The following is an 18,101-nucleotide window of genomic DNA, read 5'->3' as shown; positions in this document are numbered from 1 at the left end:
CATCTGGAATAACTTTGGGGTTTAAGGGATTGGATGCACAAGCAGTATTCCCGCTTAGTACAAGTGAAGGCTAGCAAAATACTGGGAAGCGACCAACTAGAGAGCGACAACAGCCATGTACATGCATTAAAATTAATAAACATTGGATGCAAGCATGAGTAGGATATAATCCACCATGAACATAAATATCGTGAAGGCTATGTTGATTTTGTTTCAACTACATGCGTGAACATGCGCCAAGTCAAGTCACTTAAATCATTCAAAGGAGGATACCACCCCGTCATACCATATCATAATCATCGCAATAGCATGTTGGTCACACAAGGTAAATCATTATAACTCATAGCTAATCAAGCATGGCACAAGTAACTACGATCTCTAATTGTCATTGCAAACATGTTTATTCATAATAAGCTAAATCAAGAACGAGGGACTCATCATATTTACAAAAACAAAAGAGGTCGAGTTCATACCAGCTTTTCTCATCTCAGTCAGTCCATCATATATCATCATAATTGCATTTCACTTGCACGACCGAACGGTGTGAATAATAATAAGAGTGCACGTGCATTGGACTAAGTTGGAATCTGCGAGCATTCAATAAACAGGAGAAGACAAGGCAATGTCGGCTCTTGGTTAAATCAACAATAATGCATATAAGAGCCACTTCAACAATTTAATTATGGTCTTCTCCTACTGACCCCCAAAGTAAAGAAAAGAAATAAAACTATTTACACGGGAAAGCTCCCAACAAGCAAAAGAAGAACTGGAAATATTTTTGGGTTTCTTTTTAATTATTACTACTACAGCAGAAAAATAAACTACTACTTTTTTTTGGTTTTTCTTAAGGTTTAACAAACACACAAGAAGAAAGAGGAAAAAGAAAATAAACTAGCATGGATATTATAGAGAAAAAGTATGAGCACCGACATCTAGCAACGAGTGTGTGTGAACATAAATGTAATGTCGGTGAGAAATACGTACTCCCCCAAGCTTAGGCTTTTGGCCTAAGTTGGTCTATTGCCATGGTTGGCCTGGCTGATATCCATAATAATAGTTGTTGGGGTCGTACTGTGATGAGGAAGAAGAAGGCTCCGATTGCCACTGGCTGGCAATCATCTCCGGATCCCACTGATAGTTAGACTGCCGTGAAGGATCAAATTGTGGTTCCGGTTCTGGCTCCTCGGCTGGTGCAGGGTTCTGGTAGGCATAAATAGCCGTCAACGGAACAAGGTACGTGCCTATAGTCAAATCAAACAAAGAAGGAGCAGGCAGGATAATAGTCGCAGGATGATGTTTGTTAAAGAACAATTGATATTTAAGCTCTCCTGCCCTATTCTTAACAATAAAATCATGTGCCACCATACTTTTATGATCTAGATAAACACGGGGTAGCACCTTTTCTTCCTTCTCAGCATGCCTAATAGGTATGTTAAAATATACGGCTAGGCGTGTAGCATAGATGCCTCCAAAGATGGGGCCTTTGGTACGGTTCATACTTAACCGTCTAGCAATAATACCACCCATACTAAAAGTGTTATCACTGTATAAACCGTGGAGCAGAATAATTATATCAGGGATACTAAGGTTTCCACAATTTCCGCGTCCAATTAAACAACGACCAGCAAATAATGCAAAGTAACGTAAAACAGGAAAATGTATGCTAGTGATTCGTGCATCGGAAACCTTCCTTGTTTCTCCTACAGTGATAGTATCAATAAACCCAACCACATCATCATGATGTGGTTCTTCTGTCTTGCCCTCAAAAGGGACTAAACAAATCCGACAGAAATCATAAAGTGGCATCTCCTTATACTCATCATAAAACTCCACCGTAGGTGGTGAGTTCCTAGAATGAAAATGAAAGTTATGCACAAAAGTATTTGTGAGTAAGAGATACTGATCGCATTGGTCGTGGAGGAAAGCGGTGAGGCCTGCATTGTGAGCCAATTCATGAAATCTTCATAGATACCGGCTGCTCTTAAGAAATCATCAGAAGGCCATTCACACGCCCGAATCTCCGTGGTGCGCGGCAAATTATACTTAGGCTTCGGTGCCTTTTCCTTCGAGCTTTCGCTCGATGAGCCCCTCAATAATCTCCTCATCATTTTCGGAAAAATTCTGAAATTTTTAGTAACTTGAAAATAAAAGTAAACCAAACTCAATAATATTGATAGCAACTACTCCTACAAGTGCCTAGGGCCTATATCATGCATCAAAACTACCTTTGACCATATAAATTTGACATGCAAGCTCAAGAACAGGGTCACCTAAGAAGCAAAAATTTGCAAAGAATAAAGCACTAGAACAAAAACTAATTCGACCAATGGAGGAGTCACATACCAAGGAACAATCTCCCCAAGCAGTTTTGCGAGAGGTGCTTTGAGCAAGGAGATCGAAAATCACAGCAAAAGTGGCTGGAACTCGTGCTTGAGTTGGTTTTCGGGTTTCTGTGAGACGGAGGAAGAAGATGGGTGCTGGGATAAGTGGAGGAGGGCCACCGTGGGCCCATGAGGCAGGGGGGCGCCCACCACCCTCGTGGCCAGGTGGCAGCTCCTCCCGCGGTAATTTTTGCACAGTAAATCCTCAAATATTCCCGAAAAAGTCATATTAAATTGGCATGGCATTCTGAGGACTTATATTTTCGGGATATTTTTATATTGCACGGATAAGTCAGGAAACAGATAGAAAAATACTATTTATACTTTATTTCTACTAATTAATAGAAAATATAGAGAGGGTACAGAAGGTTGTGCTTCTAGTTTCATCCATCTCATGCTCATCAAAAAGAATCCACTAACAAGGTTGATCAAGTCTTGTTAACAAACTCATTCCGATAATCATGAAACCGGAGAAATTTCGATAACACTAAGTTACCTCAATGGGGATATGCACATCCCCAATAATAAGTATATCATATTTCTTTTTGACAGTAGGAAGAGGAAATTCAAAACCTCCAATTATAATCGATGGAATTTTTCCAATGGAGTTGATACTATGAACTTGAGGTTGTTTCCTCGGGAAGTGTACTGTATGCTCATTACCATTAACATGAAAAGTGACATTGCCTTTGTTGCAATCAATAACAGCCCCTCCAGTATTAAGAAAAGGTCTTTCAAGAATAATAGACATACTATCATCCTCGGGAATATCAAGAATAACAAAGTCCGTTAAAATAGTAACGTTTGCAACCACAACAGGCACATCCTCACAAATACCGACAGGTATAGCAGTTGATTTATCAGCCATTTGCAAAGATATTTCGGTAGGTGTCAGCTTATTCAAGTCAAGTCTATGATGTAAAGAGAGAGGCATAACACTAACACCGGCTCCAAGATCACATAAAGCAGTTTTAATATAATTTCTTTTAATAGAGCAAGGTATAGTAGGTACTCCGGGGTCTCCAAGTTTCTTTGGTATTCCACCCTTAAAAGTATAATTAGCAAGCATGGTGGAAATCTCAGCTTCCGGTATCTTTCTTTTATTAGTAATGATATCTTTCATATATTTAGCATAAGGATTTGTTTTGAGCACATCAGTTAATCGCATACGCAAAAAGATAGGCCTAATCATTTCAGCAAAGCACTCAAAATCCTCATCATCCTTTTTCTTGGATGGTTTCGGAGGAAAAGGCATGGGTTTTTGAACCCAAGGTTCCCTTTCTTTACCATGTTTCCTAGCAACAAAGTCTCTTTTATCATAACGTTGATTCTTTGATTGTCGGTTATCAAGATCAACAGCAGGTTTAATTTCTACATCGTTATCATTACTAGGTTGAGCATCATCATGAACATCATCATTAATATTTTCATTAGGTTCATGTTCATTACGAGATTGTGTTTCAGCATCAGACATAGATATATCGTTTGGATTATCAGGTGGTTCAACAATAGGTTCACTAGAAGTTTCACAGTTCTATTATTTTTCTTTTTCTTCTTTTTAGAAGAACTAGGAACATCAATATTATTTCTCTGAGAATCTTGCTCGATTCTCTTAGGGTGGCCTTCAGGATAAAAAGGTTCCTGAGTCATTCTACCAGTTCTAGTAGCCACTCTAACAGCATAATCATTTTCTTACTATTCATTTCATCAAGCACTTCTTTTTGAGCCTTAAGTACTTGTTCTACTTGAGTGGTAACCATAGAAGCATGTTTGCTAACAAGTTTAAGTTCACCTTTAATATTAGCCATATAATCACCCAAGCGTCTAATCATATAAGAATTTTCTTTTAATTGTCTACCAAAATAAGCATTGAAGTCGTCTTGCTTAAACATAAAGTTATCAAACTCATCCAAGCACTGACAAGCAATTTTAGTAGGAGGGACTTCAGCTTTATCATACCTATAGAGAGAATTTACCTTTACTACCTATGTCGGGATATCGAGATCAAGAGGTTCTTCAATAAATAAAGAATTGAGATCATATGTTTCTTCAACAGGCGGTATATTAAGACCATGTATTTCTTCAATAGGAGGTAAATTCTTAACATCTTCAGCTTTAATACCTTTTTCTTTCATAGATTTCTTTACCTCTTGCATATCTTCGGGACTGAGGAATAGAACACCTCTCTTCTTTGGAGTTGGTTTAAGAATAGGCTCAGTAATTGGAGCAGGAGCTGGCTCAGGAGGTGTCCAATTATTTTCATTTGTCAATATATTATTCAATAGAATTTCAGCTTCATCCAGTGTTCTTTCCCTGAATAGAGAACCAGCACATCTATCCAGGTAATCTCTGGAAGCATCGATTAGTCCATTATAAAAGATATCAAGGATTTCAGGTTTCTTAAGAGGATGATCAGGCAAAGCATTAAGTAACTTGAGAAGCCTCCCCCAAGCTTGTGGGAGACTCTCTTCTTTAATTTGCACGAAGTTGTATATTTCCCTCAAAGCAGCTAGTTTCTTATGAGCGGGGAAATATTTAGCAGAGAAGTAATAAATCATATCCTGCGGACTACGCACACAACCAGGATCAAGAGAATTAAACCATATGTTAGCATCACCCTTTAATGAGAACAGAAATATTTTGAGTATATAAAAGTAACGCGATCTCTCATCATCAGTGAACAGGGCAGCTATATCATTTAACTTAGTAAGATGTGCCACAACAGTTTCAGATTCATAGCCATAAAACGGATCAGATTCCACCAAAGTAATTATATCAGGATCAACAGAGAATTCATAATCCTTATCAGGAACACAAATAGGTGAAGTAGCAAAAGCAGGGCCGGGTTTCATTTTATCTCTAAGTGATTCTTTGTTCCATTTAACTAATAACCTCTTAAGCTCATATCTATCTCTGCAAGCTAAAATAGCGGCAGAAGATTCCATATCAAAAAGATAACCCTCAGGGATAACAAGCATATTTTCATCATCACTATCATCATCATATTTAGATTCAATAATGTCTTTTTCTCTAGCCCTAGCAATTTGTTCATCAAGAAATTCACCAAGGGGCACAGTAGTATCAGGTATAGAAGCAGTTTCATCATAAGTATCATGCATAGCAGAAGTGGCATCATCAATAACATGCGACATATCAGAACGAATAGCAGAAGAAGGTGTAGGTGTCGCAAACTTACTCATAACAGAAGGTGAATCAAGTGCAGAGCTAGATGGCAGTTCCTTACCTCTCCTCGTAGTTGAGGGATAGATCTTGGTTTTTGGATCTCTCAAGTTCTTCATAGCGATAAGCTGATATAATCCCAAGTGACTCAAAGAATAGAGCTATGCTCCCTGGCAACGGCGCCAGAAATTTGTCTTGATAACCCACAAGTATAGGGGATCGCAACAGCTTTCGAGGGTAGAGTATTCAACCCAAATTTATTGATTCGACACAAGGGGAGCCAAAGAATATTCTCAAGTATTAGCAGCTGAGTTGTCAATTCAACCACACCTGGAAACTTAGTATCTGTAGCAAAGTGTTTAGTAGCAAAGTAATATGATAGTGGTGGTAGCAGCAACAAAAGTAAAGACAGCAAAAGTAATGTTTTTGGTATTTTGTAGTGATTGTAACAGCAGCAGCGGAAAAGTAAATAAGCGAGGACCAGTATATGGAAAACTCGTAGGCACCGGATTAGTGATGGATAATTATGCCGGATGCGGTTCATCATGTAACAGTCATAACATAGGGTGACACAGAACTAGCTCCAATTCATCAATGTAATGTAGGCATGTATTCCGTATATAGTCATACGCGCTTATGGAAAAGAACTTGCATGACATCTTTTGTCCTACCCTCCCATGGCAGCGGGGTCCTATTGGAAACTAAGGGATATTAAGGCCTCCTTTTAATAGAGAACCGGAACAAAGCATTAGCACATAGTGAATACATGAACTCCTCAAACTATGGTCATCACCGGGAGTGGTACCGATTATTGTCACTTCGGGGTTGCCGGATCATAACACATAGTAGGTGACTATAGACTTGCAAGATAGGATCAAGAACTCACATATATTCATGAAAACATAATAGGTTCAGATCTGAAATCATGGCACTTGGGCCCTAGTGACAAGCATTAAGCATAGCAAAGTCATAGCAACATCAATCTCAGACATAATGGATACTAGGGATCAAACCCTAACAAAACTAACTCGATTACATGATAAATCTCATCCAACCCATCACCGTCTAGCAAGCCTACGATGAAATTACTCACGCACGGCGGTGAGCATCATGAAATTGGTGATGGAGGATGGTTGATGATGACGACGGCGACGAATCCCCCTCTCCGGAGCCCCGAACGGACTCCAGATCAGCCCTCCCGAGAGGTTTTAGGGCTTGGCGGCGGATCCGTATCGTAAAACGCGATGATTTCTTCTCCCTGATTTTTCTCTTTCCAAAAGCAAATATATAGAGTTGGAGTTGGCGTCGAGGGCATCCAGGGGGCCCACGAGGTAGGGGGGCGCGCCCTAGGGGGGGGGCGCCCCCCACCCTCGTGAACAGGGTGTGGGCCCCCTGGTCTTCATCTTTGGCAAGGATTTTTTATTATTTTTTCTAAGATGTTCCGTGGAGCTTCAGGTCATTCTGAGAATATTTGTTTTCTGCACATAAAACAACACCATGGCAATTCTGCTGAAAACAGCGTTAGTCCGAGTTAGTTCCATTCAAATCATACAAGTTAGAGTCCAAAACAAGGGCAAAAGTGTTCGCAAAAGTAGATACGACGGAGACGCATCAACCCGCTCCCGTCTCCCTACGAGATCGCCATATCCATAGCACTCACGTTTATCTTGCGCATTTTAGAGTATCCACTTTCACTTGTCTATGAACTATGAAAGGGGTCCAAGTTTCCATATCTGAGGAATCCGGCTATTCGAATAGATAATGATAACCCTGCAGGGGTGTACTTCTTCACACATGCTCTCGCAATTTACCACCATGTACACGTCGTGTATCTCGGCAACCTTCAAGCGGAAGCCTGGTGAGGGAGTCGGCCACAACCTGACTAATCACACAAGTCTCTCGTCCAGGTTTATCGCCTATTCGGGTTCCATCTGCAAGGAGATCCGGCCGGGGTTTCGCTCACGGCCCCAAACGATGTGTACAGGGTTCCCAAGTCCACCATCCGGGTGCCACTTGGTACACCGAGCCACTATGCCTAGTCTGTCCCAAGCCCACCTGTACCGGGTGTCACTTGGTAAACTACTAACACTACCTACAAACACCAGAAACTAGTTGCAACTCCTGGACAGAGATCAGGTTGATTAATAAGTCGAGAGAGCTTGGAGCGCCCGGAGCCCAATGTGTGGTAGTAACTGTTCATGGATCACAAACACAGAACTCAGTTCCTGAGGACGGCTGTAATGAGACAACCCACCATGTACTCCTACATGGCCTCTCACCGCTACCTTTACCAAATCTTATTCACACACTTAGCTCTCAACAGTAGGACATGTTCACCACGTTCCAATTCATTCCCGATGAATCAGACCTGACTCAACTCTAAGCAGTAGCAGGCATGACAACAAGCATGAATGAGTAGGCACATCAGGGCTCAAACAACTCCTACTCATGCTAGTGGGTTTTATCTATTTACTGTGGCAATGACAGGTCATGCAGAGGAAAGGGGTTCAACTACCGCAGCATGTAACAGTTGAATCGTTGTTGTCCTAATGCAGTAAAAGAGAGCAGGAGCGAGAGAGTGGGACTATATTGGAATGAACAAGGGGGTTTTGCTTGCCTGGCACTTCTGAAGATAGTATAGCTCTTCATCGGTGTCATCGAACTCATCGTCGGGATACGCCTACCGAGAGGGGACAAGCACCGGCAATAGAGAAGAACACAATCAATGCAAATGCGACAATATGATGCATGATCATGGCATGTATATGTGATGTTGTTTGTGCTAATGCAAATAGCAACAAGTTAAATGGAGCTCATTTGAATCAAGGATTCAAATGCAACTCCAAACTTAAGCATTTTAATTGCCCTTTATGTGTTTTCATCTATACAGCAGGTTTAGGTTGGTTTGTCATGCATGAAACTAGTACAGATGGATAAATTGAATTTTTCTGATAATTTTTCATATATAAATTATTTTATTTGGAGTTACGGTTGAATTTCTATGATTTTTAGAAGTTTTGGATATTTTCTGAATTAAACAAATCATTTAAGATTTATTTAAATTCCAGAAAAGGATTACTGCGTCAACCTGACATCAACATGACGTCGGCAGGTCAACGGGGCACCGTCCAGGTCAAACCTGATGCGTGGGACCCACTGGTCAGTGTCACAGAGCTGGCTAGTGTAGCTGACATGTGGCCCTAGGCAACGGCCATGTCAGCAGGGTCAAAGCTGATGCGTGGGCCCACTGGATTAATCTAAAATAAAGAGGGAATAAATTCCGGGGTTAATTTGGGCGCGGGGCCCATATGTTAGTGAGAGAGTGGGTTAATTAGCGGGTAATTAGTCCCTAACGACAGTGCCACGTCAGCCACCGGAGACCAGCCGGCGGCGACTACAGGACACGGCAGGGGGGGGGGCAAGCCGGACTTGCACTAGAGGCGTCAGCTTGGCACGCTGAGGGCACTAGGGGATAGCCCTTGCTCTCGCGCATCCAGAGAACCAAGTGGGAGGTCGCGGGGTCACCGGAACTCATGCCGGTGACGAGCTTTGGCGACGGTGGTGTTCGGTGGTGCGCGGGCGCGTCGCTACGGTGCATCAGTGAGCAAATGGAGAGGCTGGGCAGCACCTGCTAGACACGGGGAGCACTAAGAGCAGCACGGTGAGGCCAGGGGAGCACGGGGGCTATGCGTGCAGCAGCAATGGCGGACGGCGGCTTCGGTGCTCGTGGGGAACGACGCTACGGGATGGGGACGAGCATGCTGAGTTAGGGGAGAAGGCCAGTGGCTCACGGTGAGTCGACCGGTGCAGACGGCGGGGCCGGCGAAGCTCTGGACGCGACGAATCAAGCGGCGGGGATTGCCGGCACCGAGGTTGAAGAAGACGTCAGGGACGGCGATGTGGTGCTTCCCTGGTTGCTTGGCTCAGCGTGGATGAAGAGGACGATGATGCGGAGCTCGTGGACGTGTCGGAGAGGCGAGGGGGTGGCTCTGGCTACGGGTGCGGCGATTGGCGTCGGCGAGCTCGCACGGGCATGAGGTGTCGAGCGAGAGAGAGGAGGGGATGAGGACAAAGGAGTGGGCGAGAGGGTCCGGGGTGATGCGTGGCGTCGTCCAGACGCGTCGGGGCAGCGGCGGGAAGTAGGAGGTGGCGGGGCGCGTGCTCGCATGGGGCGCCACACGCGTGCTGTCCTCCTGGCGGGAGGTAGGTGGTGACTGGCAGAGGCCAGTGGGCTGGGCCTCTGCTGGGCCTCCAGGTAAGCTGGGCCGCGGTGAGTTCTCTCTCTCTCTCTCTCTCTTTTAATTTCTACTTTGTTCTGTTTTCTAATTTTGCAAAAAAAATTTGATTTAGTGGCAACACCAAATCACTTCTATGAATCCTGAAAATATTCCTGGACACTTGCTGAATTATTTCAGTGGCCCAAAAATAGTTCCAACATTATTTGAACATTTAAATCATTTATAGTATTTAAATGCCCAAAGTCAAATACAATAATATTTAATTCAAAAATCCAAAATGGCCTAGAAATATGTGCATCATTTTTGGCAGAGGTTTTCACCTTTAACAAAAATCATGGACTTTTCTAAAGGGCATTTGGGTTCATTGAAAATATTTTTATTGAACCTAGTTGAATTGATTTGGTGTTAGGGTTTCAACAATCCTCATTTCAACTTTCAAAGAAATTTGGACATGATGCATGGATGCTTGTGCAACTATTTACAATGAAATTCTAGGGCTGTGACACCCGGTCCCGAGGGCGGCTAAGCGGCCACCAAAGCTGCAAGTAACCAGAAAGTTTGAAGAGAGCGTCAGTAGCCCGTCGAAGTGAAGTGCGTTGAATCACAAGCTTATTGCGAATCGTCCAGAGGGTCCACGCGAAAGCCCCAATCTCAAGCCACCTAATGTGGAGAGAGGGCAGGGGGGAAGTCTGGAGTTCGGCGAAGAGGTGAGGGAAGTTGGTGTGGCACCAAACACCACCCTCAACCTCTCTAAAGAAGCTCCAAATAAATTGAGTAGACACGCAGGAGAAGAAGATGTGGTTCGAATATTTAGGGGTACCACAGAGCGGGCAAAGTCCGGAGCCAGGACCATTGCGTTTGCGGGCCTCCATCCAGACAGGAGCCGTCCGCGGATCCATTGCCACATGAAGATTCAGATTTTCAGAGGCAGGCGAATGGTCCATACTGCCGGGAGGGGGAGGGGCGGAGGAGGGGGCAATGGCCGAATACAGGGACTTGGTGGAGAATTGGCCAGAAGGCTCAAGACGCCACCGGACCTCATTCGGGCCAGCATCAACAACCGGCTCATGGAGAGTGACGTAATCAAGCAGCTCCTGCCAAGCGGCGGCTTCCGGAGGCCCAAATGGCCTCCGGAACGCGCCCTAACTCAATAAGGGTCCGTTCAACTGAGATCGAGGGGACGACAGCGATGAAGAAGAGGTCGGGGAAACGAGCCGCGAAGGGGGAGTCTCCCGCCCATCGGTCAAACCAGAACAGAGTCGCAGATCCCGATCCGACCGATATGGAAGTCCCAATGCGGAGAACGGGGAGCAGTTGAATGACTGACTGTCAGAACTGGGATCCGCCGGACTGTTGACAGAAGGCCAGTGGTTGGCCACGCAGGTACTTGTTCCGGATGATGTCTAACCACAGCCCGCCGTGCCCTTGCGAGATGCGCCAGAGCCAGCGAGAAAGGAGAGCAATATTCATGCGCTTCGAGCACATGATACTGAGGCCTCCTTATTCCCAGGGCTTACAGATGTCGGGCCAACTAACCATGTGGTACTTCTGTTTATTGTTGTCACCGGCTCAATAGAAGTGAGATTGGACTCTCTGGAGCTTCTACATCCTTCACGAGACTCTCTGGAGTTGTTTTCATCCATGTAACCTTTTGCCAGGTAGTCAGAAACAGAGTAGTATTGTCTCTGTAAAGAAATATAAGACCGTTAGTGATCTATAAACCGATCTTATATTTCTTAATAGAGGAAGTAGTAATTAACAGGTTAAATAGAGACACGACTGTACCTATTACGGGAAATCTTCTGCAATTGGAAGTATCAGTTTTCTCTTTATTAATGCAGAATGGCTAATTTGAGCCCGGAGAGAACTCGTGGATTCTGCTGCTTGAACTTCGGGTGGGTGGGTGTGTCTAATGTTGATTTGTGTACGTGTGTGATGTTAACCACCATAGCTTGATCTTTTGGTCCCTCGTTGATACAGAACATTCCTTTTCTTTTTTGAGAGAGAGGTACAGAACAGTCTTGAGCTAGTTGTTAGCAGATAGCTACGTGTGTGATAGCCAAAGCCGAATCGGCTGCATGCAAACCGTTCGAACCGTTAAGTCGATTGTGTGGGCTAATCATGTTAGGGTCAGGCGAATACTTGGCGACGGTGGCTACGCCACCTCCCCTGTCCGGCGAGGCCTTGGCCTTTGCCGCCTTTGCCGTGTGTGAGGTTTTCCCGCACTACAGCCCCGTGGCGGCCCCGTCCGCCAACAGTCATGTCGATCTCGGAGTCCAGATCGATCTGGTATGCCTAGGGTTCGAGTCCGTCGGTGGTACGATTCCTATTTCCTCACGCAAGGCTTCCCCAACCGATGAGGCTTCATATCTTGCTGGAGCTACGTGGAAAGAACACCATGCCATCAAACAAAGCTTCCCCCCTGATCGAAACAAGCCGCAAGATCCAATTCTCGGGAGTAGTTCACCTCCTACCGGGGTGTCGTTGAAGCCGCTGTCATTAGCGATCTTGGCGGATGCAGTGGAGGTGAAACCAACGGACGGTGGGGGCGATCATGGGGCTCCCATAGCGGACGCTGCCCGCCCGAAGCCGGCTAATGGTGGATCCAAGACTGCCCTTGCAGAGAGCTCCGCAGCCGCGAATGCCATCACAGGAGGCGGACAGAGCATGGTCCGGCCGGTAATCGGTGGACCGAGGCCGGCGGCGGATCGGCCGGTGATCACAGGACTTGACGACTTCGTGAAAGGAGAGGACCTTGATGAGAAATTGGGGCTGACAGAGTTGTACCTAGAGGAAGTGGGTGTCACAGAGGAACCTGAACGACCATGGAAGGTGATCATGCTTGTACATGCTGAACTGCAAGTCCTGGAGGGCACACCAAAGAAACAGAAGCTGGTCATGGAGGAGATGTACACACAGGAGATGTCGCAGGGAGGTGCGGCTGTAGTGGATAGTATCATGGAGGCAACCAGCCCAGGGGCCGCTGGTCAACTGACGGAGCCACGTGTGGTGCTCCGTCAGGAGCAATGAATTGCATGAGTTGGAACTGTCGGGGGGCGGCCAACAAACCGACAGTTCGCGACTTAGTTGGCATGGTGAAGGCAACACAGACAAAAATTTTGTTTTTATGTGAGACTAGACAGAGTTCAGAAAAAATAAAAAGATTACGTGCTAGGTTAGGCCTTAGAGGTTTTTCTAGTGTCAGCAGTAATGGGTTGAGTGGTGGCCTTGCTCTTTTCTGGTGTGATAGTCTGCATGTTGAAGTTCAATCATCGAATGACAGATATATTGATGCATATGTGCGGCTGTCTGAGCATGATCCTTTGTGGCGGTTGACATGTGTGTATGCGGAACCACGAACCGAAAATCGACATTTGATGTGGACTCTCATGACAAGCCTTAAACAACAATCTGATCTCCCTTGGTGTGTTATGGGTGATTTTAATGAGGCCATGTGGTCCTTTGAGCATTTTTCGGTGACACCTCGCAGTGAGAGCCAGATGCTTGCATTCAGAGACACACTAGAGGTATGTGAACTTGTGGATCTTGGATTCTCTGGCTTACCGTTCACTTATGACAATAAGCAGAGAGGCAGAAAGAATGTGAGGGTACGTTTGGACCGGGCGGTTGCTGATAACCGATGGCGGGATATATTTGGGGAGGCACGAGTGGTACATAAAGTGTCACCATGCTCAGATCATTGCCCGCTTATGCTACAGTGTGTTAAAGAGGAGACTAATCATGTACGTACTAATTTTAGAAGGTACGAAACTTTCTGGGAGAGAGATGAGAGCCTCCCTGAACGTGTGGCAGAAGTATGGAGGAGAGCAGGACATAAATTTAGCCTTGGAGATATTCGTTCAGGCCTTGCTAAGCTCATGACTGAGCTACATGCATGGAGTAAAAAGAAATTTGGTAATATTACAAATGAACTTGAGAAATCTAGAACCAGGCTGGAGGAACTAATGAGCATGAATGCAGATCGGAATGAGATACGGAAAGAGTCCGACCATATGCAGGAATTGTTGTACCGAGAGGAGATGCTATGGATGCAACGAAGTCGTATTGACTGGCTTCGTGAGGGAGACCGTAACACAAACTTTTTTCATAGGTGAGCAGTATGAAGAGCAAGGAAAAATAAAGTGAAAAGGCTAGTAGATGATAGTGGTGGCAGCCACGGGGAGCATGAGGTAATGCCCAACATGGTTAATTCTTATTTTCAAAACCTTTTCATCGGTGATGACTCACTTGTACAACACCATCTTTTGGACTTGTATGATGAGAGAGTTACTTCGGAGATGAATGACCATCTGTGTGCTAAATTCAGTGAGAAAGAAATATCTGACAGTTTATTCCAGATGGGACCCCCTGAAGGCGCCGGGCAAGGACGGCTTCCCAGCGAGGTTTTTTCAGAAAAATTGGCTAGTTATGAAGGGCGAAATTATCAGGGCTGTTCAGGAATTTTTCCGGACAGGGGTTATGCCAGATGGTGTGAATGAAATGGTTATCGTCCTTATTCCTAAGGTTGATGATCCTGTTCGAATGACTGACTTTCGGCCAATAAGTCTATGTAATGTCATTTACAAAATTGTTGCTAAGTGCTTGGTGAACAGACTCAGGCCACTTCTTGATGAGATTATATCACCTTCTCAGAGTGCATTTGTGCCGGGTAGGCTGATCATAGATAATGCACTACTTGCCTTCGAATGCCTGCATTTTATTCAGCATGAGAAAAATCCAGAAAATAGCTACTGTGCGTACAAGCTAGACCTATCAAAGGCCTATGACAGGGTCGACTGGGGGTTCTTGAAGCAAGCGATGGAGAGGATGGGCTTCTCTCACCGGTGGGTGCAATGGATTATGACATGTGTCACCACGGTGAGTTATTCTGTTAAATTTAATGGAGCCCTTCTGGATTCGTTTGCACCGACACGAGGGCTTCGGCAAGGTGACCCCTTATCCCCCTTTTTGTTCCTCTTTGTGGCTGATGGATTATCTGCTCTATTGAGACAGGGATTGCAAGATCATGCCTTCCAACCAGTAAAAATTTGTAGTAGGGCGCTGGGAATATCGCATCTCCTGTTTGCAGATGACACACTATTATTCTTTAAAGCTAGCGTTGAACAAGCTCAGTATGTAAAGGGCGTCCTTCAGAGTTATGCGGGAGCCACGGGCCAGCTCATAAATCCGCAAAAGTGCTCTATTCAGTTTGGTGACAATTGCCCTTTGGTGATACAAACAACAGTTAGACAAGTACTGCAGGTACACAATGTTGAGTTTGAAGGGAAATACCTCGGTTTACCTACCCCGGATGGGCGCATGCATAAAGGTAGATTCCAAATGCTGCAGGCAAGCTTAACTAAGCGAATTATGGCCTGGGGGGATACGCTCTCACAGGCAGGGAAGGAAACACTGATCAAATCTGTCCTGCAAGCTATCCCTACTTACATAATAGGAGTGTTCAAACTACCTTATTCTGTGTGCGATGATCTCACCCGTTTGGTCAGAAACTTCTGGTGGGGGTCTAAAGAAGGCAAGAGGAAGACGCATTGGCGGGCATGGGAGAAAATGATTGAACCAAAAGGAAAGGGGGGCCTAGGCTTCAGAGACTTCCGCATCTTCAACCAAGCATTGCTAGCTCGGCAAGCTTGGCGCCTTATAACAAGGCCGGACTCCTTGTGCTCCCAGGTTCTTAAAGCAAAATATTACCCTAATGGGTCCCTTGAGGACACTGTTTTTTCAGGTAATGCGTCACCGACTTGGCATGCTATCCAGCATGGTCTCGAGCTGCTCAAACGCGGGCTCCTATGGCGCGTGGGCAATGGAGAGCAAATTCGCATCTGGCGCGACCTGTGGATCCCGCGCCCAACTTCCTACAGGCCCATCACGCAACGGCGAACATGCCGGCTCAGGCGGGTATCGGAGCTATTGGATGCTAATGGAAGGTGGCGGGTGGACCTCCTCCAACAACACTTCAGCGCCCCTGACGTGGAATGCATCTTGGCGATCAAGACCAGCCCACGCAGGATGGAGGACGTCCTATCATGGGCGTCGGACGCGCGGGGCAATTTCAGTGTCCGCAGCGCATACAAGACCGCTCTCGAGGAGCGGACCAGCACCACCGCGTGCGCCACGAGTATGGCACCGGACGACACTCGTGCCGTCTGGAAGGCAGTGTGGGGGTGCCCTGCTCCCCCTAAGGTACAACTTTTTGCATGGAGAGTCGCGACGAACTCTCTGGCAACGCTTGAAAATAAACATAAACAAACACCGGAGGTGTCTAATATATGTGCTTTATGTGGTTTGGAATGCGAGGACACATACCACGCCCTATGTCGTTGCCCGTTGGCCCGACAGCTATGGACGGCGATGGCGCGTACATGGAGTATGCTCAAGCTGGAGACCATCGTCAACACTGGGCCGGAGTGGATCATCCACCTGCTGGACCAATGCAAGAACGAGAAGAGACTCCCTGTGGTGATGACACTTTGGCGGAGCTGGTATGTACGTAATGAAGTATACCACCACAAATCTGCACCACCACTTGAGGCTTCTACCAGATTCCTGTCCGGCTACATCAATACGCTGTTGTACATTCAGCAAAATCCATCTGATGACGTTGCCAAGGGGAAGGGAGTGATTACTTATGGTGGCCGCACGTCCGGCAAAGAACGGCATAAAATACCAAGCACTTGCTCACATCCTGTTGAGCACTGGAGCAAGCCTCCATTTGGCTGGGTAAAACTAAACGTGGATGGTGCATGGAAGGAACAGGAGGGAACAGGAGGTGCTGGGATGATACTTCGTGATCACACAGGTGCCGTCATTTTCGCTTCTTGCCGGTTCATCCCACGCTGTACGAACGCCCTCGAGGCAGAGATGGCGGCGCTCATGGAGGGAGTGACTCTGGCTATGGAGCGGAGCCCGGACAGGTTGATAGTGGAGACGGACTGCTCGACGGCGGCTCACATGGTCAGGGACACCAAAACCAACAGGGCTCCAGTGGCGGCCATGGTTGGCGACATCAAGCAGATCCTAGCTGTCCGGCCACATGAAATAGCGGTGATTAAACGAGAGCAGAATAAAGCTAGCCACGCTCTCGCACAAATGGGCCGTTTACTGCCCAAAACTGCTGCTTGGCTTCATTGTGCCCCTGATGAGGTTGACATCTTATGTCAACAGGATTGTAATGACTCTGGTTAAGTAATGAAAGTTTCGTTATGCGCAAAAAAAAAAGCTACGTGTGTGATGTCCTCATTAAGGATTTGTCTTCTTCTTGGCAGCACATAATTGTTTACCTAGTTGCTTGAAATCTATATCTATATCTATATCTATCTATATCTATATCTATACCTAGATCTATACCTACTAATAAAGCAAGGTGCGTTTCGTCAATTTTTTCATCCATTCACACAATTTTTATGTCTTCGTCTGCTAGAAAAAAAAAGTTTTCCCAGAATTTCATACATGGGCTGCGTGCTATGGCCCAGCTAAACCAGCCCACTTACTTTTCTAGCCCACACAGCCGCGGAAATTCTATTTTCCGCACGCAGCGATAAATAGTTGGAGCTTCACACAGGACAACCAATAATAGGTAGGCCCATTTTTCTTTGTTTCTTTTGTTTTACTTCTATTTTTATTCTCCTTCTCCTATCTCTTTTTTCCCTTTCAAGTTTATTTTATTGAAAAAATATCCAGAATTTAGAAAAAATCAAAATTTGGAAAATGTTCAGAATTCCAAAATTTCGTTGCTATTTGGAAAAATATTCGGAACTTGAAAAAAGTTTACCAATTTTTTTAAAAAAATTATTGTTTTCCAAACTTTTGAGATTACTAAAAAGAAAATGGCATTTCAAAAAAGCTCCAAATTCAAAAATTATTCCTGGTTTAATGAAATTTCATAATTCAGATAATATTGCGTATAAAAGATACACATTTTCAAAAAATATTATGAATTTTCAACACATGTTCCTGTTTTTAAAGAATGTTCACAAATCCAAATAATGTCCATGTTTTTATTAATAAAGATGGTGTTTTCAAAAAATGTTTGTGTACTTTAAAAGATGTTTCTGTTTCAAATTTTGCTCGCGTTTTTCTGAAAGTGTACATAATTTTTAAAGACCTGTTCAGGATTTAAAAAATGGTTCATGTTTTCTACAATATGCACATAGTTCATACCTTAAAATCTCCTCTGTTCAAAGGAAAAGTAGATTGAATAATTCATGGGCCTTCTCTGGCTTACGATGACGTAACAGAACTCATAAATGCCTTTGATCAATGAATGAAAATATAGCGGATTGAT

The 18,101-nt window shown here is 44.9% G+C and overlaps 1 protein-coding gene across 1 annotated transcript; it reads left to right on the top strand.

The window, feature by feature from the left end:
- The first annotated feature begins 13,251 nt into the window (after nucleotides 1-13,251).
- Nucleotides 13,252-17,002, top strand: LOC147983756 (uncharacterized). The gene is made up of 7 exons (XM_087540854.1): nucleotides 13,252-13,407; nucleotides 13,519-13,888; nucleotides 14,127-14,323; nucleotides 14,525-14,677; nucleotides 14,813-15,061; nucleotides 15,575-16,000; nucleotides 16,157-17,002. The coding sequence occupies exons 1-7, from the start codon at nucleotides 13,252-13,254 to the stop codon at nucleotides 17,000-17,002; spliced, it is 2,397 nt and encodes a 798-aa protein (XP_087396980.1).
- The last annotated feature ends 1,099 nt before the right edge of the window (nucleotides 17,003-18,101 follow it).

Source organism: Triticum urartu, chromosome 2A (genome assembly GCF_056163025.1).
Source record: "Triticum urartu cultivar PI428250 chromosome 2A, HENAU_Tu73, whole genome shotgun sequence".
Classification (NCBI taxonomy): Eukaryota; Viridiplantae; Streptophyta; class Magnoliopsida; order Poales; family Poaceae; genus Triticum; species Triticum urartu.
The sequence above is the reverse complement of the archived record's forward strand: the minus strand, read 5'-3'. Positions and strand labels throughout refer to the sequence as shown.